The following is a 24,893-nucleotide window of genomic DNA, read 5'->3' on the forward strand; positions in this document are numbered from 1 at the left end:
GTGTTTTATTTTATTACAAAACAAACACGCGATAAACACGATTCAGTAAAACATCAAGAAGACTGTTAAAGCGGGCGGGATCTGGCCCGGGTTGGGGCGGGGTGTGGGGCGGGCGCCCACCCGGCAACGGGAGCCGGGTGGGAGGAAGCGGCGCAGCCTGGGCGCGCCGGGCGGGCCGGGCGCTCTGCGGGGCCCCGGGGGCGGAGCCAGGGAAGCCCCGCCCAGCCGCCACCTGCGACAGGTGGAGCGCTCTGCTCCCGGCGCTCGGCCATGTCCGCGGAGGGCGCTGGGCAGGGGCCGGGGCCGGAGCCGGGGTCCGAGCCAGGGCCGCTCTGCCCCGAACACGGCCAGGCTCTCAACTGGTTCTGCTGTTCCGAGCGACGGCTCGTGTGCGCCGCCTGCACGGGGCTGGGCGGCCGCTGCCGGGGGCACCGCATCCGCCGGGCCGAGAAGCGCGCGGAAGAGCTGCGGGTGAGCGGGCGTGGGCGCCGGCAGGCGGCGGGCTCCGGAAGAAGGGGGCGCCGTGTGGGGGGAGGCGCTGAGCCCCGGCAGGCGCCCGGCAGCGGGTCGGGGAGTCGTGGCTCCGCGAGAGGCACCGGCTGTAGAGCGAGGCGGTTGAGGGTGTGGCTTCTGGAGTCCAGCTGACCCGAGTTCGAGTCCCACCTCCATCAGGTCCTCCCTGTGAGTCTCGTAATCTCTGAGCCCCAGTGTCCTCATTTATAGTTTGGAGGCATTTATTAAACGTGTTGCTCGGTGGGGCTGCCTTTGGGCAGTGAAGGGCTCCGCTGCTCTAGGTGCCCGGGACAAAGCGTTCCCCGGCCACCGCCCCGTTGGAAACTTGATAAAACTCGGTCTCTCCTTGTTTCCTAGCCCCTCGACTTAAAGCTCCTCCCCTCATCCTCCCTTCAGCCTTCCTGGTGAGGTGACTTCTCTTCCCTTTCAGGATTGGTCTGGACTGTACTTGAAGCCGGTTTCACTTAGGTAAACGGAGGGGGCGGGGAGGATGTCAGGAGGTTCCTACTGGAACCCTTCACTTAGGCTTTCTTTCTCCTCACCTCCGCCTCCAGCTTGGCTTCCTGCCACCAACCTCCCCTGAGCTGCTGAGATTGGAGAGTCAAGTCACCATGGGGCTTCCTATCTCCTTCCACCCCACCTTTGGTCCCTGGGGGTTTCTTTGCAATTTGATTAACCTGCTGGATTCTCCCAACCTCTCCCTGGAGGTCTGCGCAGCTGTGACGCCTGAGGGCTCAGACTGGACTGTTACACACACACCCGACAGGGTGCTGGGGAGAGGGATTCAGTTATCCAACAGCACTTGAAAAGCTCCTGGTGGGTAACAAGTAGGACCACCAAGTTGGTGATGATGAAAATAAGCTTGGATAATGTGGTATAGTGAACTGGCACGATGGATAGAAACTTTGCAAGTTCCAAAGCGCTTAAATAGCCATCATCTCATCCCATCCAGACCTTTGAAGGTTTGGTCCTACCTATCTTTAATAGATGAGGGAGCTAGCTGAAGCCCAGAACAGGGGAATAACTTTCTCAGGGTTCCAAATGTTCAGGGGCTGGACCAGAGGAGTCATTGACTAGGCCAGAGAAAAACCACCTCTTTGCGTCAGTGGTTGGAGGGAGGAAGTGATGCTAATGGGAGTGAGAACTTAATAAGACCTTTTTTTAAAAAGTTGCCATCAGGGCTGAATCTGAGTGGTAGAAGGGGTTGAAGCCTGGACCAGGGGAGCAAGCCTGCTATTTGCTTTGGAATGGACTCTGCGCGGGGCAGGGGGCTTTCCCTGAGCCCTCCAGAGGCCCCTAGCATATTCATCTTATTTGCCTGGAGGGCATGTGTCTTGCCTTCTCTCCTTCCAATTTTTAAAAAAAAAATATTTTTAACTGTGCTGGGTCTTTGTTGCTGCCCAGGTTTTTCTCTGTTGGTGGCAAGTGGGGGCTATTCTCTAGTTGCAGTGTGTGGGCCTCTCACGGCAGTGGCCGCCTCTGTTGCAAAGCACAGGCTTCAGGGCACATGGGCTCAGTTGTTGTGGCTTCTGGGCTCCAGAGCACAGCCTCAGTGGCTGTGGCACACAGGCTTAGCTGCTCCGAGGCATGCAGGATCCTCTCGGACCAGGGATCAAACCGGAGTCTCTTGCACGGGCAGGCAGATTCTTCACCACTGAGCCACAGGGGAAGCCCCTGCCTCCAATTTTGAGTAAACTGTGGGTTCTTTGCAGACTTTCCTGTCCCACTGGCCAATCAAAGAAATTTTGCCCCAGGGCAAGATTGTTACTAAACTGGACAAAAACAAGGCCAGCTCAGCAACCTCTCTGTTACCTTCTGGATACCTGCCCTGTAGCTTTTCAGAAGCTAGTCTCACTTCCCTCAGTCCTGTGGTGTGTGGTGGCCACAGCTTTCTTCCAGTCAAGTCATTTCTTTAACTTGGTGTTTGGGCCAGTGAAGTGTAAGACTGAGTCCTGGTTGTGGAGGGAAGGATTTACAAGAACTGCCTGGAAGAGACAGTTGAGTCGCCCTTGGCAGATGGAACTGGGGCAAAGCTCTTAGGGGAAATGGTGGCAGAGCTGCTGCTTGGAAGTGCTCCAGCTGTTACCTGGAGAGGTGGAGTGGCAAAGCTGGGACCTGGCTGTCTCCATGGGCAAGTCACTTCTCTGTGGGCCTCCGTGTCTTCATTTCTAAAAACTCTCTCCTGGTCTCAGGGCCAATGCTCACAGCTTTGGGAGCAGTGAACTGCTGAAACTCTTGTGGCCAAAGAAGTGGGTGTTCATTCATTCAACAAATACTGAATATTTATTCAGGGCCTTCTATGTATAGAAACTCTCTTCTAGGTAGTAGGACACAGAGAACAAGTTAAAGTCATGATGCTTATGTTCCTGTAGGGGATGACAGCTACTAAAGAAGTAAACAGACTCATGATATACAATCAGGGAGTGATAAGTGCAAGGGAGAAAAAAAAGTAATGATATGAGGTGTGCGATGGTCAGGGAAGGCTTAAGTCTCCTTGGAGTCGAGGAACAAGACATAAATGGGAGACAGAAGGAGCAACAGGTGCAAAGGCACTGAGGTCGGGACAGGTTTAGTGTATTTATGGAACAGTAAGAAGGCCGGAGTAGGAGAAGAAATGGCAACCCACTCCAGTACTCTTGCCTTGAAAATCCCATGGACAGAGGAGCTTGGTGCAGGCTACTATTCACGGGGTCGCAAAGAGTCAGGCACGACTGAGTGACTTCACTTCACTTCACTTTAAGAAGGCCGGACTAGTAGGAGGACATTGGACAGAAAGGCAGAGTCCCACCAGGTAGGGCCTTGTTGGTTACAGTCTCACTGTGGGTGCATTGGAAAGCCATGAGAGGGTTTTGAGCTGGGATGTGACTTGATCTGATTTCCTTACCAAAGGTGGCAATGGCTAACGAGGAAGCTGGGAAGGTGGTCAAGAATAAAGGCCCTGTTAGGAGACTCTATCAGCAGTTCCTGTGGGAGATCATGGTGATCTGGGTTGAACAGCAGAAGTAAAGGTGACCATAAGTGGCCAGAAGAGAGAGAGAGAGACCTCAGAGAAGAGGCTGGTAGGACTCACTGATGGATTAGATGTGGGGTTGGAGAGTAACTCCTGGAGTTTTGGTCTGGGTAGCGAGATTGATGCTTGGAAGTACTGTTAATGAACGGGGATTCCTTGGGGAAGAGCAGCTTAGGAAGCCATGTTTCTGTGCTCAGTTGCAGGTGTGGACAGTTAGGGGGCTGGATATGAAGGAAGAGTGAGTGTATGTAAGAAAGTGCTTATGATGGGCCATGGGATTTGAGGATCAAGAGGGAAGCAAGGCCACAAAAAGGGATGATGGACAGTGAAAAGTGCTAAGACTAATGTACTGGTGACTCCATCTAAGCTGGAGGATTGTTGGAATGGAGATTCTAGAGTGTGTGATCTAGGATGGAAAGTGGTGGGGAGGATATGGGATCCTTGAAGATTTTGGAAGTGGCATAGTTTTCAATAATGATGAGTTCCGAGATATGACCATGGGAGTAGGTGGCTGCGGTGGGGTAAAAGGGGGAAAAAAAATCACTGGAACGGAGAGAATGGACCAACTGTGGATCCAAATACCATGGATGTCATCTGTGTTGCAGAACAAGATTGTGGACCAGTGTGAGAGGCTGCAGTTACAGAGTGCTACCATCACCAAATATGTGGCTGACGTCCTGCCAGGGAAGAACCAGAGAGCAGTGGTAGGTAATTTTTCCCCTTCCCCCTCCTCTGGCCCGCCTCCTAGGATAAGCTCTCAGCCTTAGGGGCTTGAACCAGTCTAGAGTTCCTTCCCAACCTCCCAGACCCATTGTGCTACTGACAAAGCTGGATGCTCAGGAAGGATGGTTTCCTCTTTCTTGGTTTTACATCTGGGCAGAGTGGGTTGTTCCTAGAATGCATTTGATGCAAAGACTGATTTAAAAATAACTTTCTTCAGGTAAAAGATCAGATGAGTCTTCTATCATTTTAATTATTTTGTGCTCAGCCCCAGTATTATAAAATAACCAATGGCTTTTACATTGCACATTCTTTATGACAGTCTTAGGCAGTAGGTGGTAGTAACATCCCTGTTTACAGACGGAGAAATGGGTCCCGCAGAGGTTAGCTGACTCACAGAGTCAGTTCTGTGAGCTGGATGTCTGACTCCCAGGTGATCCCTCTGCAGCACCTCACTAGTGCGTGCGTGCCAAGTCGTGTCCAACTCTATGGACTGTAGCCCACCATGGTTCCTTTATCCACAAGACTCTCCAGGAAAGCATACTGGAGTGGATTGCCATGCCCCCCTCCAAGGGATCTTTCTGACCCGGGGATCAAACCTGTGTCTCTTGCATGTCCTGCACTGGCAGGCAAGTCCTTTACCTCTAGTGCCGCCTGGGAGGCCCACAGCGCCTCACTGCCCACCCTTTATTCAGTGGACGCATTGCTGCTGCTGCCTCTTAGTCTCAAGTGTGCCCTTCAAGGGCAGGGGCTATGAGTTTCTTCCTGCACACCCCTGCCCTCCTTCCCCAAAAGTACATGGAGCAGACATGGCACTATTTTAGTCAAAAAATAAATGATTTTGATCGCAAGGAATAGAGTCTAGTTGAACTACTGATAGCATAAGCAAAACAGAATTTCTTGGATTTTAGATACACGAGTCTTTCAGAACCTAAAGGGGATGAGAAGCAGGAACAAACAAGCCGCTAGAAGTCCAGGCAGCTGTTCTCTGTCCATCTCTGCTTCTCTTTGCATGATGTTTTCTCTTTTTCTTCATCCTTCTCCTTTTCCTGTCTTAACTGCACTGGCTAGGACCTCAGCGCAGTGTCAAATAGAAGCTTTCGTAGCAGGTGCTGATTTTGAAGGGAATACTTACAACATTTTTGCCATTTATTTGATTATTTAACAAACCTGTGTAAGCACCTGCCACACACCAAGCACAATCGGTCTATGTGCTAGAGGTTCCACAGTGAATAAAACATGGGAAAATTCTTGTTTTCGTGAAGCCTGCATTCTAGTCAGGGGAGGGTGTGTGTGTGTGTGTGTGTGTGTGCATATTTAGTCATGTCTGACTCTTTGTGACCCTGTGGACTGTAGCCTGCTAGGTTCCTTTGTCCGTGGTATTTTCTAGGCAAGAATACTGGAATGGGTTGCTACTACCTACTCCAGAGGATCTTCCCCACCCAGGGACTGAACCCCTGCACTGGAAGGCAGGTTCTTTACCAGCTGAGCCACCAGTGGAGAGGGCTAATAACAAATAAAATATATGCTGTGTCAAAAGGTGATAACCTCTATGGAGAAATAGAACGCAGGCAGGGGGTGGGTCATGTTGAGGATGGGGTTGTGATCAGGAATCGCCTAATTAAGGAGATTGATATTTGTACAAAATTTCCAAGAGGTGAGGGAATGCACTGTATATCCTGGGGAAGAGTGTTCCCAAAAGAGAAAAGGCAAGTGCAAAAACCCTGAGATGGGAGCGTGCCTGACATGTTGGAGCAGAGTAAACAAGAAGACAAAGGAGATGAAGTCAGAGAGCAGTGCATGGAGCTAGGTAGAATCCTCACGGGTCACACAGAGACTTTGCTTTTTATCTGGGGAAGGCAGGAAGTTATCAGAAGTAAGATGATATGACTTAAGATTTAAAAGGAGTGGCTGCTGTGTTGAGAAGTGACCATAGGCAGCAAAAGTAAAAACAGGGAGACTGGTGAGGAAGTGTTGCATTAATCCAGGTGAGAGTTGAGAGGGGTTTGGACCTGAGTGAGTGTGGTAGGAATGGTGAAACGCAGCATATATTAATATATACTTTCTGAGGGAAGAAAGAGCAGGATTTGCAGATGGATTGGATGTAGGCTTTGTGAGAGAAAGGGAGGAGGGATCAGGTTGACTTTTTTTTTTGATGTGAGAAACTGGAGGGATGGAGCAGCCGTTTACCAAGGTGGGGAAGGATTGCGTGCAGAGTGATGGTTGGAGGAGACTAGAGTTCAGTTTTGTACATGTTCGGTTGGAGATGACTATTAGGCATTCAAGTTAAGATGTTGAGTAGATGGCTGGGTACACAAGTTAGGAGAGGGCTGGGCCAGAGACGTAAATGTATTAGTGTATAAGTAAGGGTGGGGCTTCCTGTGTAGCTCAGTTGGTAAAGAATCTGCCTGCAATGCTGGAGACCTGGGTTTGATTCCTGGGTCGGGAAGATCCCCTGGAGAAGGAAATGGCAACCCACTCCAGTATTCTTGCCTGGAGAATCCCATGGACGGAGGAGCCTGGCGGGCTGCAGTCCATCCCGGGTCGCCAAGAGTCGGACACGACTTAGTGCACTGTCTTTTTTTTTTTTTTTTCAAATAAGTGAGAGTATAAAGTGAAAGTCATAGGAAATGATGAGATCACTAAGTGAGTAGAATACAGATAGAAAAGAGCAGGGGTCCAAGGACTGAGCTCTAGAGCACTCTGACATCTAACCATTGAGTAGACGTCTGAGCCACCAGGGAAGCCCAATTGAGTAGATAGGAACAAGCAAAGTAGACCAAGAAGCAAGCAATCGGTAAATAGGAATAAAACAGTTAATAAGAGTGTTGTGCCGCACAATAGGTTTCAAGGAGGTGGGTTCAGATTTTGCAGAGAGATCAAGTCAGGGGAGACATGAGAATGGACTCTTCAGTAACATGCTCCTCGGAGATCCTGACAAGAGGAGTTTGGTAGAGTATTGTGGTAAAAGTGTGATCAGAGTGAATTTCAGAGAGAGTAGAAAAAGAGCAATTTGAGATAGTTGGCACAGATGACTCTTGAGGAATTTTGCTGTAGAAGGAAGCTGAGAAATGGGATGATAGTGGAGAGAGATATGCCATCAAGAGATAGTGGAGGGGGATGTCCATCAAGAGATGGATATGCTATCAACAAGCAAGCAAATGTTTGTTGCTTGGTTTTTAAGATGCGGGAAATGACTCTGTGTGTGTATGCTGATGGGAATTGCCCAGTAGAGAGGGGAAAATTAATGATGCAGGAAAAGGGGACAGTTGGTTTAGCAGAGGGGGTGGGAGCTAGTAAATAAGTGGAAGTATTGGCCAGAGGTGAGAGCACAGGCAGTTTATCCACAGAAATAGGGAAGACAGAGTGTTTGAGCACAGGTGCAGGTAGATGGGTAGGTGATGTGCAGAGGTTGTTGAAGTTCTCTTCTGAAAGCTTCTGATTGCTTCTCTTTTCCCTTCTGATTACATCTATTTTCCATTATTATTTCCTCTTTATGATTTTTTCCTTCTGATTTTTTTTTGGGATTTACTCTGTAGTTTGTTAACTTCCCGAGTTGAACACAGCCTATTGATTTTAGTCTTTTTTCATTTTCAAAGTGAGCATTTAAGCTATATATTTCCTTCTAGGTATTGATAGAGGGATATCCCACAATTTTGATGTAGTATTTTCAGTTTCACTCAGTTATAAGTATTTTTAAATCTTTACTATGACTTTTTCCTTGTGCTATGAGTTATCAGATTTTTAATTATTTTATTATTAATTATTTGTACTTTAAAATTTTCAAATATATGTTTTTACCTTTTACATTAGTATCAGTATCTTAGTTCCCAGACTAGGGATCAAATTTGTGCCCCCTGCATTGGCATCTCAGAGCCTTAACCACCAGACCTCCAGGGAAGTCCATAATTAAGCTTATTAATAAGTTCAGATCTTCTCTATATTTACTATTTTTTTGATTGCCAGATTTTTTGATTACTGGCAAAGGGCATTTACATTTTCACACTATGCTGTGAATTTGCCTATTTTTCCTTATAATTTTGTCAATTCTTTCTATATTCTTGGTACTATTTATTAAGTGTATATATTTAAATTTGTTATATATTCCTGGTAAAACATCCCTTTTGTCACTTTTCAGTGACAGTACTCTTGCCTGGAAAATCCCATGGACAGAGGAGCCTGGTAGGCTGCAGTCCATGGGGTCGCTAACAGTCAGACATGACTGAGCGACTTCACTTTCACTTTCCACTTTCATGCATTGGAGAAGGAAATGGCAACCCACTCCAGTGTTCTTGCCTGGAGAATCCCAGGGACAGGGGAGCCTGGTGGGCTGCCGTCTCTGGGGTTGCACAGAGTCAGACACCACTGAAGTGACTTAGCAGCAGTAGCAGTGACATTTTATGAACAGGAATCCTTTTTGCCTTCAAGACTGTTTTGTCTTTTACTCATTACTAGACCAACAAGTGTTTTCTGGATATATCAGTTTCTTTTCTTTTACTTCCAACTTCTTATGTTGTTTCAGGTGTGTTTTAGAAACTGGATTTTGTTTCCTTTTTTAAAAAGTCCAGGGCTTCCCTGGAGAAGGCAATGGCACCCTACTCCAGTACTCTTGCCTGGAAAGTCCCATGGATGGAGGCGCCTGGTAGGCTGCAGCCCATGGGGTCGCTAAGTTGGACACGACTGAGTGACTTCACTTTCACTTTTCGCTTTCATACTTTGGAGAAGGAAATGGCAACCCACTCCAGTGTTCTCGCCTGGAGAATCCCAGGGACGGGGAAGTCTGGTGGGCTGCCGTCTATGGGGTCACACAGAGTCGGAAACAGCTGACACGACTTAGCAACAACAACAAGGGCTTCCCTGGTGGCTCAGTGGTAAAGAATTCTGCCTGTCCATGCAGGAGACACAGGTTTGATCCCTGATCTGGGGAGATCCCACATGCCATGGGGCAATTAATCACCTGTGCTACACCTATTGAGCCTGTGCTCTAGAGCCCAGGAACTGCAACTATTGAGGCCATGCACCACAGTTACTGAAGCCTGCGCCCCTAGAGCCCCTGCTCTGCAATGAAAGAAGCCCCGGCAATGAGAAGCCTGAACTGCACAGTGAGCCCTGCCGGCAGCAGTTAGAGAAAAGCCCGCACAGCAACAAAGATGCAGCACAGTCATAAATAAATAAATAACATTTTAAAGAAAGGTTAAAAAAATACTTATAAAAAAAGTCCAAGCTGATAATCCCTGCCTTTTAACTAGCCAAGTTTAATCAATCTTAGATTTATGGCTGTCATTTTATGTTTTCTGTGTATGCTTAGTCATGCCTGACTCTTTGTGACCCGATGGACTGTAGCCTGCCAGGTTCCTCTGTCCATGGAATTACCCAGGCAAGAATACTGGAGTTGGTTTCCATTTCCCACTCTGGGGATCTTCCTGACCCAGGGATCGAACCCACGTCTTTTGCATCTCCTGCATTGGCAGGTGGAGTCTTTACCACTAGCCACCTGGGAAGCCTGTTTTCTATGTAGTCCACTTTCATAATTTTTTAAAATTAATTTTTACTGGAGTATAGTTGATTTACAATGTTGTGTTAGTTTCTGCTATACAGCTAAGTGAATCAGTTGTACATATACACAAATCCACTTTTTAGATTCCATTGTCATACAGATCATTACAGAGGACTGACAGAGTTCTCTGTGCTGTATAGTAGGTTCTGATAGTTATCTGCTGTGTATACAGTAGTGTGTCTATGTCAATGCCAACCTCCCAGTTTATCCTTCCCCTGCTGCAGTCCACTTTTTCTGTGCTTTTTTTCCTTCCTTTCCTCCCTTCTTTTGAGTTAATCAACCCCTCCTCCCTTCTTTTTCCCTATCCTAGCTTGAAAGTTGTATATTCTATTTATGGTCTCTTTTTGGTCCCCTTAAGAATTTTTTAATTAATTAGAAAAAAAATTTTTTTTTTTTACTATGCTGGGACTTCATTGCTGCATACAAGTTTTCTCTAGTTGCTGTGTGCAGGGTTCATTTTAAAGCACATCTTTTAATAATTCCCTCATTTGTAGAAAGTTTTCCCTTTATTTTAAAATCAGAGAGGTCTTTATTGTACTTTTGTTTTTGTATGATGGTTTACATGAGTGTACAAATCTAAAGTAAATCACAAGCCCCATTCAGAGCAGCCAGTTGAGTCCCCAGCTCTTGATTACACTGGTCTTCCCTTTCCTTTCTACTTTTGGACTCCAAGGGATTCCCTTTTCTAAGCTGCCAGAAGTAGCTTCACTTTAAAAGGATGCTTTGGTCTATTTTTCCAGCATTTCTGTGTTTTGGTCTATGTGTGCATTAGTCACCCAGTCATGTCTGACTCTTTGCGACCCTGTGGACTGTAGCCCACCAGGCTCCTCTGTCCATGGGATTCTCCAGTCTAGGTTGAATACTGGAGCGGGTTGCCATGCCCTCCTCCAGGGATCTTCCCAAGCCAGGGACCAATCCCAGGTTTCCCACATTGCAGGTTCTTTACCATCTGAGCCACCAGGGAAGCCCGTGTTTTGGTCTAGGAGGGATTTTAGTTTCTTCAGGCATATCTTTGGAAAGCAAATTTTTTTTTTTCCCTGGGAATGACTCAAGAAGCATGTTGAAATTGACTGCAGCCTTCTTGTCAGGGAGTATCTAATGCATCTTGGGTCTGTTCTTGATCCTGTTCATACAGTACAAACGGGACTGCAGAGACCCACCCGTGGGAAAGGTATTGAGGTGGGCTAGAGAGAGGAGCAAGAGCTAATGATACCAAATACGTATGTGCCAGGGTTTGTTCTTCTTATATATATTGACTCACTTGACCCTCAAAGTAGCCTTATGAGGTTGGTACTATTAGTATCTTCATTTGATAGATTAGAAAATTGAGGCCCAGGGAAGATAAGTTAATAATAGTTAATAATAGTTAATAAATAGAACAGCTAATATTTAAACCTAGGCGCTGTCTCTACAGCCTAATTTCCTAACCACTGTGTTATGTTGCCTCCAAAGAACACTGGACTTGGAATCTGAACCCCTGGGTTCACTCAGCCATTCACTCAGGCCGTCTCTCTTCTCCTTGGGGCACATTGTGGGTCTCAGTCTCTTCTGAGAAACAGGCCTAACTGTCCCCTCATTGTACAAGGCAGGTCTTTAGGGGCAGGAAACAAGGAGAGCCACTGACGAGCCCCAACTTTCTGGCATGAGGGAAATAGTTTAACCCTCAGTTGTCTGGCAAGAGAGCAGGAGCTTCAGACAACAGTGCCATGGGGAGGATGGGTCATCAGACGGCACTGATGGAGGGGAAGAGTGCTGGGCTGAGAGTCAGGAGAACTGGGCTCTAGACCCTGCTTTGCCACTGACTGGCATGTGAGCACCACCAAGAGATTTTTGGCTTAAGTTGGAAAGAACTTTTCCTGTCAATCGTTCAGTAAATATTTGAGCACCTGCTCCTTGCCAGACACTGTGCTAGTTGCTAGGGGACACATGCTAAATTCATTGACTTAGAATTTATTTCTGCCCTCTTGTGTGGCAGATTAAGAATTCTACCATGGAAGCAATTGGAATAGACAGATTTGGGAAGTAATGAGCTTTTTGTCCTTAGACATGGTCCAAATAGATGGTTCCCTCATAGCTCAATTGATAAAAAATCTGCCTGCAGTGCAGGAGACCTGGCTTTGATTCCTGGGTCGGAAAGACCCCCTGGAGAAGGAAATGGCAACCCACTCCAGTATTCTTACCTGGAGAATCCCATGGACAAAGGAGCCTAGGAATCCATGGCTTTGCAAGAGTTGGACATGACTTAGCGGCTAAACCACCACCATGGTCCAAATAAGAACTGGACTACTGTTTGTGTGCGTTCTGTTGATGATAGACTTTTTAGGCCTTTCTGCTCTGCATTTCTATGATTCTCTGACCTGGTCTCTTGAACTTGGGGATCCTAACTGTGAAATAAGCAAGTAATTTCAGCTGGATCTTTGAGTCCTGCCCAGCACGTACATTCTGTCATCTTAGCTCCATGAGTTGTGGCCTGGATGTCTGGATCTCAGCATTCTTTTCCCTGAACCACATTTGGGAAAATCTTAGGGCTTGGGTGTTTTAAGCACTATTACTACCCTTACTGTACCCATGTCAGACGTGGCTAATCAATCTTAGCACTTCTTCTGGCTGAGCCCCAACCCTCCTAATCTTGCCTGGGGCTATGCCAGGACCCAACTGCTTGTTTAATTCCGGGTCAGAGCACGGCCAGCGCAGCTCGGGAACTGGTCATCCAGCGGCTGGGTCTGGTGAGGAGTTTGTGCGAGAGCGAGGAGCAGAGGTTGCTGGAACAGGTGCATGGCGAAGAGGAGCGGGCCCACCAGAGTATCCTGACGCAGCGAGTACACTGGGCCGAGGCGCTGCAGAAGCTGGACACCATCCGCAGCAGCCTGGTGGACATGCTCACTCATCTGGATGACCTCCAGTTGATTGTAAGTTAGGCGGGGGTGAGGACACCACAAGTTGACCAGATTCCGCCAAAGTCTGAAAATGAGAATGTTTTATTGGTATGAGGTGGGTGGAAAATGATCATTTGGAACCAGGATGAGACAGGGCAATATTACTAATGGGGATTTTTTTTTTTTTTTCAACTGGTAACTGTTCTTTCAGTAGTGAGCAAATATTTACTAAGAGCCTAATGTATGCTAAGCATTGTGTTATCTATGCGTGTTGTTAGTTGCTCAGCTGTGTCTGATTCTATGCAACCCTATGGACTGTAGCCCACCAGGCTCCTTTGTCCATGGAACTCTCCAGGAAAGAATACAGGAGTTGGTTGCCATTTCCTTCTTCAGGGGATCTTCCTAACCCAGGGATCAAACCCGGGTCTCCTGCATTTCAGGCGGACTCTACCATCTGAGCCATCTGGAAAGCCCTAAGAGTGGAGGTACAGGATATGGCTGTCAGCAACTCACAGCCTTGTAGAAGAGGCGAATATACAAACTGATAATTAAGACATGGAGGGATATGTGCTATGGTAGGGGGCATTGCTGGGAGCTGGGGCCCCTGCAGTCCTGGCTTGAGGCGGGTGGTAGTCAGGGAAGCCTTCCTGAATGAAGCGACTTAAAGGCTGATGTCTCAAAGACAAGTCATAGCTTTGTAAAAGGAAGTGGGGAGAGGGAGAGAGTCCAGAAGCTTGCAGAGAGAACACTGCACTGACAAGAGGTCTGCTGCAAATACAGAGCTCATCCTCACTCCCACCACCCGGAAATCACAATCTAATATGTTTAAGGTGACGGTGTGACATCTCAGTAGATGCGCCACGCAGAGAAATGAGAATGTGGAACAACATTGTTGTGTTCAAGTTGCCCCTCTCGTGCAGTCATGGTTTCTGTGGCTGTCCCAGATCGTGCGTTCATTTTGTCACACAGCTGTCACGTGCCGAGCACATTCTGTCCCAAACGCTGGGAGGGTCACAACAGAAAATTCAACGAGTCCCGTCCATTGAGCCGCTGGGCGATGAAATGCTGGGTAAATAGGTGATTGTCCGGAAGTGTAGTCTGAGGGAAACCTAGGGTGCCACGGGGCTCAGGGCACAGAGGGATTCACTTTGAGTGCATGATGGGAGAGGTCTGTGAAGAAGGACCCATAAAACTTGTGCAGGGTCTTAAAGAAGGAGTGGATGTTTTTATTCTAGAATTTCTCTCCACGTGGAGCCCTCCATGCGAGTTAATCATAGTCAAGTCTTGACGACCTGCTGGGTTTCTGGTGCCAAGCCTGACTTTGTTTTCTTTTCTCGCAGCAGAAGGAGCAGGAGATTTTTGAGAGGTGAGTATGGGCCTGGCATTTGCCTGGGCAGTCGTGGGAGCCATGGCCCCTGACCTCTCCGAAGTCTGCCACGTCCATTGCTGTCCGGCCTCACCGCTCCTGGGGGGAAGCTCAGGGTGGGCAGCTGAGTGGCTTCCCTGAAGCCAGGCTTGGGGCTTGTCATGGGCTTTCTTAAACATTATCCTATTAAAAAAACAGTCACCCGGCTGGGAGGGTTTCACCACCTCCATCTACAGATGAGAATGCTGAGGCTCAAAGAGGGGAAGGGACTTGCCTAAGCCCCTGCGCTGGGGCTTGGACCCAGCTGACACCTGACCCAGTTCTGTCTTCTCTACTTCATTCCCCCTTTCTCTAATGAAAGAATCTGAAATCTAAGTCTGCGTTACCAGGAAAATTCTATTTTAATTATGCAGTAATAAAAGAATTTCACCAGGCCCTACCTGAGTTCTGAAAAGTCTTGAAAGGTTCTGAGACCCAAGAGCCAGAGGAAGTGGCCAAGACGTGATAATTTTCCAGGCAAAGAAATTAAATTCTTACCCTGCGTGTGTGAGATTTCAGAGCTCACAGACACAATGTGTGCTTGGGGAGCACAGTCCATTCTTCTTTATTTTTATAAAGACAGCAGTATAGATATCAATAGCAACATATGTACATGGGAGAAAAAAATAATTTTCACCAGTAGAAAATGATTTAAAGTGAAAAATGTCTCTATCACTTCTTCCCAATTCTGTTTCTGAATCATGATCAGCTTTAACAGTTACATGTGTGTCTTATAGGCTTTCCCGTGTTTAATCACAAAAGAGTGCGGGGGATTTTTCCCTTCTTGAAATTTTGTTTTGAAAGCACAGATGGGATCACCTCATATTTGTTTATAACTTATCAGGCTATCTATCCTGGTACATTTAGATGAACTTCACTTTCTGGGAAGTCTGAAGTATTCCGCGGTATGGATGTTCCTAAATTTAGCTTACTGTCTCCTTATGATCTTTTCCACACTTCTCCTAGTCTCTCTTTTTTTCTTACTTTATTTACTTGGCTGCGCCCGGTCCCTGTGGTTCAGGGAAAGAATGCTGAGATCCATACATCCAGGCCACATCTCATGGAGCTAAGATGACAGAATGAAAGTGCTGGGAAGGACTCAAAGGTCCAGCTGGAATCCAGCAAACTCTTGGTTGTGGCATGTGGGATCTAGTTCCCTGACCAGGGATCGAACCTGGGCCCTCTGCATTGGGAGCTCGAAATCTTAACCACTGGACCACCAGGGAAGTCCCTCTCCTCATCTTTTTCTCTTTTATCTTCATCATCTTCCTCTAATACAGTCTGTCCTCAATATCAAGCTGATCTGATTTCTTAAAAAATTCTTTATTTTTGGTTTTAAAATATTTCATAGGTATAGAAAAGTTGCTAAAGTAGTATAATAAACTTAGAAATACTAATTGATATCAGTTAGCCACATTTGCACTCTGTTTCTTGTGTCTCTTTCTTCCTGTCTATCTAGTGTATATATACAGAAAAACTTGTTTTTTTCTGACCTATTTGAGAGTAAGTTGCAGATAGCATGACTTTTTATCTTATCACCTACTTCAACATGAATCTCCAAAAAACAGACATTCTCTTACATACCACAGTATAATTATTAAATTCAGGAAATCCCATGTCCACATAACGCTATTATCTAATATATATAGTCTGTATTCAAATGTTGCCAATTGTACTAAAAATGTTCTTAATAATTGTCTTTGGAATCCCATTACCCCCCATACCCAATCCATCTGATCTCTTAATCTGTAATTTTTCCTTCACGCTTTTTCCCCCTAAACACTTTTTCAGAGTCTAGGACAGTTTTATAGAATATCCCTCAATTTGAGTTTATCTAATGTTACCTCATGATTAGGTTCAGGTTGTACATTTCAAGTAAGAGTATCTCATACGTAATGTCCTCAGTCTGTCTGTCATACCAGGGGGCATTGATGTCATTTTGTCCCATTATCAGAGATGTTACCTTTTTTAATTTAAGTATAATTGACATCCAGCCTTATATTAGTTTGTTTAAATTGAAGTATAGTTGATGTATAATATATAAGTGTACAAAATACTGGCTCACAATTTTTAAAGGCTGTACTCCATTTGTAGTTATTATAAAATATTGGCTATAATATTTCCTATGTTGTACAATGTATGCTTGTTGCTTCTTTTATACATAATAGTTTGTACTTCCTAATCCCCTACCCCTATCTTCCCTCCTTCTCTCTCTATTCGTAACCACTAGTTCTGTACATCTGTGTTCTCTATTTCTCTATGTTTCTTTTTTTTGTTATAGCCATTAGTTTGTTGTATTTTTTTAGATTCCACATATAAGTGGTATACAGTATTTTTCTTTCTCTAGCTGACTTACTTCACTTGGCAGAATTCTCTCCAAATCCACTCATATTTTTGCAGATGGCAAAACTTCATTCTTTTTTACGCTGAGTAATACTGCGTTGTATATATATACATCTTTATCCATTCATCTGTCGATGGACATTTAGGTATCTTATATTCTTGGCAGTTATATGTAATGCCACTGTGAACATTGGAGTGCATGTGTCTTTTTGAATTATGTTTTTGTGTGTGTGTGTGTATGTATATGGGGCTTCCCTTATAGCTCCGCTGGTAAAGAATCTGCACGTAATGCAGGAGACCTGGGTTCGATCCTTGGGTTGGGAAGATCCCTTGGAGAAGAGAACGGCTACCCACTCCAGTATTCTGGCCTGGAGAAGCTTACATATCTTGGCAGTTATAAATAATGCCACTGTGAACATCAGGGTGCACGTGTCTTTTTGGGTGTGTGTGTGTATGTATAGACCCAGTAATACAGTTGCTGGGTCATATGGTAGTTCTGTTTTCAGTTGGGTTTTTTTTTTTTTTTTTTGAGAAACCTCCATATTCCACAGTGACTGCAGCAGTTTACATTCCTACTACAGTATATGAGAATCTGTTTTCCTCACATCCTCACCATTTCTTATTTGTGTTCTTTTTGATGACAGTCATTCTGACAGCTGGGAGGTGATAGCTCACTGTGGTTCTGGCTAGCATTTCCCTGACGATTAGTGATGTTGAGCATTTTTTCAGGTGCCTGTTGGCTATCTGTATGTCCTCTTTGGAAAAATGTGTATTCAGGTCTTCTGCCCATTTTTGTTTTTGTTTATTCTCTGGGAGGACAGGGTTTGGCTGCCCCATGTGGCTTGCGGGATCTTAGTTCCCCCACCAGGGATTGAATCCCAGTCCCCTGCAGTGGAAGTGTGGAATAACCACTGCACTTCCAGGGAATTCCCTTTCTGCCCATTTTTTAATTGAGTTTTTGTTTTTTCAATGTTGAGTTGTATGAGTTTTTATATATTTGGCTATTAACCCCTTACTGGTCATATAATCTGCAAATATTTTCTCCCAATTAGGTTGTCCTTTCATTTTGTTGATAGTTTCCTTTGCTCTGCAAAAGCTTTTAAGTTTAATTAAGCCCCATTTGTTTTTTTGTTTTTACTTCCTTTGCTTTAGGAGACAGGTCCAAAAAAATATTGCTACATGGAACTTCTCTGAGAGACTCCATGCTTCCAGCACAGGGTTCTCAGGTTTGATCCCTTGTTGGGGAACTAATATCCCACATGCTGCACAATGTGGCCAAAAAACAGACAAAAAAATGCTATAATTTATGTCAAAGAGTGTTCTTATGTTTTCTTCTGGGTGTTTTTTGGTTTCTAGTCTTCCATTTAGGTCTTTAATCCATTTTCAACTTATTTTAGTATATGGTGTTAGAGAATGTTCTAGTTTCATTCTTTGACATGTAGCTGTCCAGTTTTCCCAGCACCGCTATTGAAGAGACTGTATTTTCTCCGTTGTATCTGCTTGCTTTCTTCATCGTAGATCGTTGTTGTTGTGCGTAGTTGCTCATTCGTGTCCGACTCTTTGCGACACCATGGACTGTAGCCTGCCAGGCACCTCTGTCCATGGGGATTCTCCAGGCAAGAATAGTGGAGTTGGTTGCCATGCCCTCCTCCAGGGGATCTTCCCAACCCAGGGATGAAACCCAGGTCTCCTGCATTGCAGGCAGATTCTTTACCATCGGAGCCTCCAGGGAAGCCCAGGGCCTTGTAGGTCAAGATAAGGAAACAATTATTTTGACTGTTATTACTATTGTTGGGAATGTGAAAAACAGTAGAGTTTTAGCAAATCATCTGATCAACCCCTTAATCAAGGGGAAAGACTGAGCCAGAGAGGGATAGATATTTGCTAAGGTCACAGCAAGTCAGCAACACTGCTAGGACTAGAACCCAAACCTCCAGATCCTCTGTTCAGTACTTCCTTCCACTGCTTAGATGTACTTGGATTTTTCAAGAATCTGATTTTGGTGAACCTCTACAGCTCAGGGCAAAGACAGGACAGAGCAGCCTGGTCCTACTTGTCTTAAAACCTCCCAGAGCCCCAGATGATAATGCCCACCTGGGTGGAGAGCCAGTGACAGGTTCCTGACTCAGTGCACAGAAAACAAATTTCTCATCGTAGATTAGCTGACCATAAATGTGTGGGTTTATTTCTAGGCTTTCTATTCTGTTCCATTGATCCATGTGTCTGTCTCTGTCTTGATTACTGTAGCTTTGTAGTATTGTCTGAAGTCAGGGAGCGTGAGTCCTCCAGCCTTGTTCTTTTTCATGATTGTTTGGCTATTTGAGGTCTTTTGTGTTTCCATACAAATTTTAAAGTTATTTGTCTAGTTCTGTGAAAAATGCCTTTGGTATTTTGATAGGGATTACACTGAATTTGTAGATTGCTTTGGGTAGTATGGTAATTTTAACAATATTAATTCCTCCAATCCAAGAACATGGTGTATCTTTCCAACTGTTGGTATCATCTTCAATTTCTCTCATCAGTGTCTTATATTTTCTGTGTATAGGCCTTTTACCTCCTTATGTAGGTTTACTCTTAAGAATTTTATTCTTTTTATGTGATAGCAAATGGGACTATGTCCTTAATTTCTCTTTCTGATAGTTCATTGTCAAGTGTATAGAAATGTAACAGATTTCTGTATGTCAATTTTGTATCCTGTAACTTTACTAAATCTATTGATGAGCTCTGGTAGTTTTCTGGTGGCATCTTTAGAGTTTTCAATGTATAGTATCATGTCATCTGCAAACAGTGACAGTTTTACTTCTCCTTTCTCATTTGGAGTCCTTTACTGTTACTTTTTTCTCTTGTCTGATTGCTGTGTCTAGGACTTTGTTTATTCATTCACTTATTTAGTCTCAACATAGACTCATAGATTCTTATTTTATTCAGTGCATTGTAATCTATTACTTCTATTATTAATTTTGATCTTCAAACTGTCCCAGATTTGGCCAGTAGGAGCCCCTTCAAGCCAGATCCTGTGGTCCTTCTGACAACGCTTCATCATTCTTAGAGCACTTTCTTGCTTTCCGGCACAAGAAGATATCCTAGGCACAGCTTCTTTTTCTGCCCCAGCCCTGGAATCAGCTATTTCTCCAGGGAGTCTTGGTTCCTTTTAGTGGTGAAGAGTATTTAAAAACCAAGATTTAGGCTTTAGGTGTGTTCCCTGCTACTGATGCATTGCTTCCAAGCCTTCTCAGTGGACAGCAGGCAGAGATGGGGAGTGTGTGTGCACATAACTTTTTTATTCCTGAGTTTGTATCACAACTTCTAATTCCAGTCAAACACCACAGGGGTTTTCCTATGCCTTTCCTTATTCTGTCTTTATGTAGTTCTTCTTTCACAGTGAGAACTGTGGCTTCCAGCAACAGCAATATATCTATTCATTTGTTCAGTCCTACAATACACGAACAGTTGTTTGAGTTGCAAAACCCATAGTATGGTAGACAAACCCACTAGGAGAGTTCAGGGTTTGTTTGTAGTGCTTTGTGCTTCTAGACTGAGGGTGCGTACTCTCAAAGTAGAGTTGGCCCTCCATTTCCATGGGCTCCCCACCTATAGATTCAACCAACCAAGGGTTTGAGTGTTTTTGAATCTGCAGATGGGGAACTGCAGATACAGAGAGCTGACTGCAAAGGATTTGAATGCCCCATGGATTTTAGTACTCCTGGGCGTCCTGGGACCAATCCCCCTAGGACATGGAGGGTCGATTATACCGTTTTCAAAACCTGTTTGTCGGTCCCTAAGGTTGTTTCCACGTCTGTGGCTGAGCTCAGCCCTGGTCTGCCGTGACAGAAGGCCATGCTGCACAGACCGGGTGTTCTGGTCCTGGCCCAGGCCCTGGTGCGTGCCAGCCCCATTTCATTCCCACTTCTTTGGGGTCACGAGTTTTCTCTTCCATGGCATGAGGCAGCTGGACCAGCCAATTCTCTAGACTCTAGTGTCTGTAACTGGCCTCAGATTTGCTCTGATGATGACTCAGCACTGCTGACACCACCTTCTCCTCTTTCCTCCTCATCTGGTGGCTGGGACTTCTCCAGAGCCAGCCTCAGTGCTTTGAGAAGATGGCAACAGAGCCTTTCTTGTCCCAACCACAAAGAGTCTTTGTAACTAGAGTCTGCTCTCAGCTTTCCTAGGGCTCTGTTCACCTCGCTCCTCTCAAGCCAGGACAATCGGTGCCAGTCTTAAAAAAAAAAAGAGCTGGCATCCATGAGGAGATGTGCTCACCCTCTAGCCTCCTCCTCTGATTGTGGACAGAGCCACGAGATCTGGGGAGGAGAGCATGTGTTCTCACTTCTTTGCTGCCTGAGCTCAAAGCTACCTTCAGGATTAGAGGCAGAGGGAAGGTTCTTTCTCAGAAGCCAGATCAGAGGTCTGCTAGGCCCTAAGGTGAATCCTCACTCTGAAGGGCCTCACAGCCCTTCAGACTTCACTTCAGGTCAAGGGTAAGACAATGGTGCCTGGACCCCAGTCTGGGTTTTTTTTGTTTCTGCAGAGTAGCAAGACTTAAATCCAGGTTCTTCTTTTTAGCTGAGTGCTTTCTCTGAATCTCGGTTCCTTCCTGTCCAATGAAGTAACAACTGCCTCCCAAGTTAGAGCAAAGATCCTGAGATTCTACATAGAGATAGCAAGCCTAGAGCTCGGCTGCTAAACACATGACAATACTCCCCTCCTAGGCATCTTGTGTTCCCAAATCTCTTCCAGCAAAACCCAGTCCCTGCTGCGAGCTGAAAAGAGGTGGCTATTGGGAGCAAAGTGCTATGATTACTTTATGGTTGGGTGATAACCGATCATTTCTTCTTATGTGACTCCTGAGGGGTGTTTGATTTAAGAGCAGAGGAATGGCTGTACCTTCTGACCATACCAATAGGTTTTGCTGCAGTAGATTTTGAAGGAAAGCGAGATTTTTCTCTATGCACGCTGGTGGAGCAGAAAGACCGTGGTACAAGAGGCTTAGATCCTCCTTGTAGCTCTGGTCCTCCTCCCAGCTAACTCACGAGAGACACCGGTGACTTGCTTTCCCCACAGAACACATTGACACCAAGTATTCCCTTCCCTATAAACCATGTGCCTTGCTGGAATTAAGGCTCCAAGGCATAGAGGGAATGCCCACCTTCTCTTCTGGCTCCAGCCCCTTCTCTTTGGGGGCTCCTATGTGGGCCCTGGCCATTCTTGCTGTCACCCTCATGGGAAAAGGATTTTACTTCCGTCCCCCTCCTGTATTGATCCAGATGCGTTTCCAGAACCTCCCTAAATCTCTTTTTTTTTTCCTGCACAAGGACCGAGGAAGCAGAGGGCATTTTGGATCCCAAGGAGTCGGAAAAGTTAAACTTTAATGAGAAGTGCACTCGGAGTCCATTACTGACCCAACTCTGGGCAACAGCCATTCTCGGATCCCTCTCAGGTTAGGAACTGCTGGAGCCAGGCTCCTGTCTGGGTGGGCTTTGCTGCTACATCACACTGGGGACTGGTGTGTCTGGCATCGTAGGTTAAGCAACCAGTGATGCTGGATGCAGGCTTGTCAATGGAGCCTAAATTCTGGACAGGGTTGGGGCAGCTGGGCCAGGTCCTCTCTGTTTCCAGACCAGCCTGCTCTGTGGTTGGGTCTGGGATAAATCCTGTTCCCAGAAATCACATCCTCCTCATGTTCTACCCTACTGCAATAGCTCAGTACTATTTCTTAGAAACCTAGTTTCTCTTTAAGGAGCCGCAGGAGTTACAGGTTTGGTCCCTGGGTCAGAAAGATCCCCTCGAGGAAGGCATGGCAACCCACTCCAGTATTCTTGCCTGGAGAATTCCATGGACAGAGAAGCCTGGTGAGCTACAGTCCGTAGGGTCACAGAGAATCAGAACACAACTGAAGCAATTTGGCACATGCAATTGATGTGGCCAGTTGGAGAGCATCTGGAGCAAGAATTGAGCTTCCTGGATTAGTCTCACTCCCTTGACATTGACTCAGGCCAGTGGTGGGTCTGGCCTTGCGCTGTATACTCGGGCCACAGAGGTGGACGTGACGTGGATTCCTGCCTCTTGGAATTCCCCCACTGGGAGGGTTCTCAAAGCAGGTCTCCCCCAAACTAAATGGAAGCTTCCACATTGCCTGTTGTAGTATTTTCACAGTTCACAGAAAGGCTAAGTTAATGGATTGAATTCTTCTCAATTCTAACCCTCCCTCCCTGCACATTCTCCTTAAAATGTTAGTGCAAGCTACAGCTTCTAGATTCTGAAATCCAGTGGTGCCTGATTTGCCTGCAGTCCCATTTACTTAGTTGTTGGAAACTGCATATCTGATGCTTTCAAGCTTTCAGGAACCATGTCACTAGGACAAGTCTGATCTGGATACTGCGTATGCCCAACTAGGGTGCACTACAATCAGTGAATGAAAGTTGATCAGTTGTGTCTGACTCTTTGCAACCCCATGGACTTTTAGCCTGCCAGGCTCCTCTGTCCATGGAATTCTCCAGGCCAGAATACTAGAGTAGCGATTCCCTTCTCCAGGGGAATCTTCCCAACCCAGGTCTCCCGCATTGCAGGCAGATTCTTTACCATCTGAGCCACCAGGGAAGCCCAATCAGTGCCAATGCTAAATGTAGGAACAATATGCTGGGTCTTCATTTGGCCCCTGCCACTAACTTGGTATGTGACCTTGGGCAACTCGCTTCTCCTCTCTGGGCCTTATTTCTATCACTGTTAATGCTTGGTTATTTACAGGTATCATCTCATTTGATCCTCACATCCACCCTGTGTTAAGTCCTGTTCTGATCCCCACTTTTATAGATGAGAAATCTGAGGCTCAGAGAGAGTAAATGGCTTTACCTCCCAGTGAGTGGTGAGGAAGCCCTTTGCTACCTGGCAGGACCAGGTCAGGGCTGAGGGTGGGCCTTGGGCAACTCAGAGAATTCTTTCTGGCAGGCACAGAGGACGTGCGTATGGATGAGAGAACGGTCAGCCCCTTCTTGCAACTGTCAGATGATCGGAGGACCCTGACCTTCAATGCCAAGAAGTCCAAGGCCTGTGCAGATGGCCCAGAGCGCTTTGACCACTGGCCCAATGCCCTGGCCGACACGTCTTTCCAGGCTGGGCTGCACGCCTGGACGGTAAACGTCCAGAACAGTTGTGCGTACAAGGTGGGCGTGGCCTTAGGCCAGCTGCCCCGCAAGGGTTCTGGCAGTGACTCTCGTCTGGGCTGCAATGCCTTCTCCTGGGTCTTCTCCCGCTATGGCCAGGACTTCCGTTTCTCACACGACGGGCAGCATGAGCCCCTGGCGCTGCTGCGTTGCCCAGCTCAGCTGGGGGTGCTGCTGGACTTGCAGGCACAGGAGCTACTGTTCTACGAGCCTGCCTCGGGGACCGTGCTCCACATCCACCATGCGTCTTTCCCTGGGCCCCTCTTCCCGGTCTTTGCTGTGGCTGACCAGACCATTTCCATCGTCCACTGACCTGCAGCTACTGGGAGGCCAGGTGTCCCTCCCCACCACCCTTTCAGGCCACATTTCTACCCAGTGTCTTCTTCCCAAATGCTGCCTGGGCCCCATGAGCAGCTTTAGTGGGGAATATGGGTCCAACCATTAAATGCTGGGTATCTGGGGGAATCCACTACTCCCTGAGGCTTGGTTTCCCAAATCTACCGTCCATCTGCTCCTTTGAGGGTGTCTCATTTGCCCCTTTAGCACTGGCATCCAGCATGGTGCCTGGTGCAGAGTGAGCATGTGATAAACATGATCAGTGAGTGGACATATGGACTGATGGATGGATGGCTCGGTGGATGTATGGAGGGACAAGTGACCGGATGCATGTTGTAGGCTCTTCTGGAGAACTCCTACCCCCAGGAGACCCCGTCCTCTGGCAGAAAATCTTACGGCTGAAGCTCTTTCATTCCCTCTATTCGGTGCTTCTCCATCCTTTTCATGACATGACACAGAGAAAATATTTTTCTAGCACACAAGGACAACCTGGAAGGGATTTAGAACTCCTGCCAGGTTGCTGTTGGCCAGAGGAGTCTGGCCTCTGTCCTCCCCCAGGTTTTACCTAGATACTCGGGAGACTCAGGGGATCCTGTCTCCAGGTAGCCTGCCTGCAACACACCCATCGGAAACACTGCCTGACTAGGCAGAGCTCCAGCCAGTGCCCACCTGTGGTCACAGGGACGAACTTCTTTCCCAACTGTAGCTGTACATGCCATCACCTAATGCCTTCTCTAATACAGTGAGACCAGGGTGAGGCCTTCAAACCAGAAAGAGCCAAGGGAAAAAGAGGGCCAGCCTTAGAGAACATGTACATTATTAAAGACTTTAAAACACTGAAAAATTTATTCTGTGTTCTTTGTTGGTAATTGGCCAAATCCCCCAGGTGCCAGCTCATATCTAGTGTTGTGTTTGCTGGGAAATGAATGTCTTCACCCCCTATCCACGCTCCCAGATCCAAGCAGGAGCT

The 24,893-nt window shown here is 46.5% G+C and overlaps 1 protein-coding gene across 3 annotated transcripts; it reads left to right on the forward strand.

Annotated features, from left to right (window-relative positions):
* Positions 1-217: 217 nt before the first annotated feature.
* On the forward strand, positions 218-24,767 carry BSPRY (B-box and SPRY domain containing). 3 transcript variants are annotated; one of them, XM_070795310.1, is made up of 6 exons: positions 218-471; positions 4,129-4,227; positions 12,449-12,709; positions 14,020-14,042; positions 21,740-21,864; positions 23,373-24,767. In XM_070795310.1, the coding sequence occupies exons 1-6, from the start codon at positions 271-273 to the stop codon at positions 23,897-23,899; spliced, it is 1,236 nt and encodes a 411-aa protein (XP_070651411.1). In that variant the 5' UTR covers positions 218-270; the 3' UTR covers positions 23,900-24,767. The 3 variants fall into 3 exon arrangements, with proteins under 3 accessions (XP_070651411.1, XP_070651410.1, XP_070651412.1); XM_070795309.1 differs by having other exon boundaries at positions 219-471; positions 14,017-14,042; XM_070795311.1 differs by having other exon boundaries at positions 222-471; positions 12,479-12,709; positions 14,017-14,042.
* Positions 24,768-24,893: the final 126 nt, after the last annotated feature.

This window comes from Bos indicus, chromosome 8 (assembly GCF_029378745.1).
Source record: "Bos indicus isolate NIAB-ARS_2022 breed Sahiwal x Tharparkar chromosome 8, NIAB-ARS_B.indTharparkar_mat_pri_1.0, whole genome shotgun sequence".
Lineage (NCBI taxonomy): Eukaryota > Metazoa > Chordata > Mammalia > Artiodactyla > Bovidae > Bos > Bos indicus.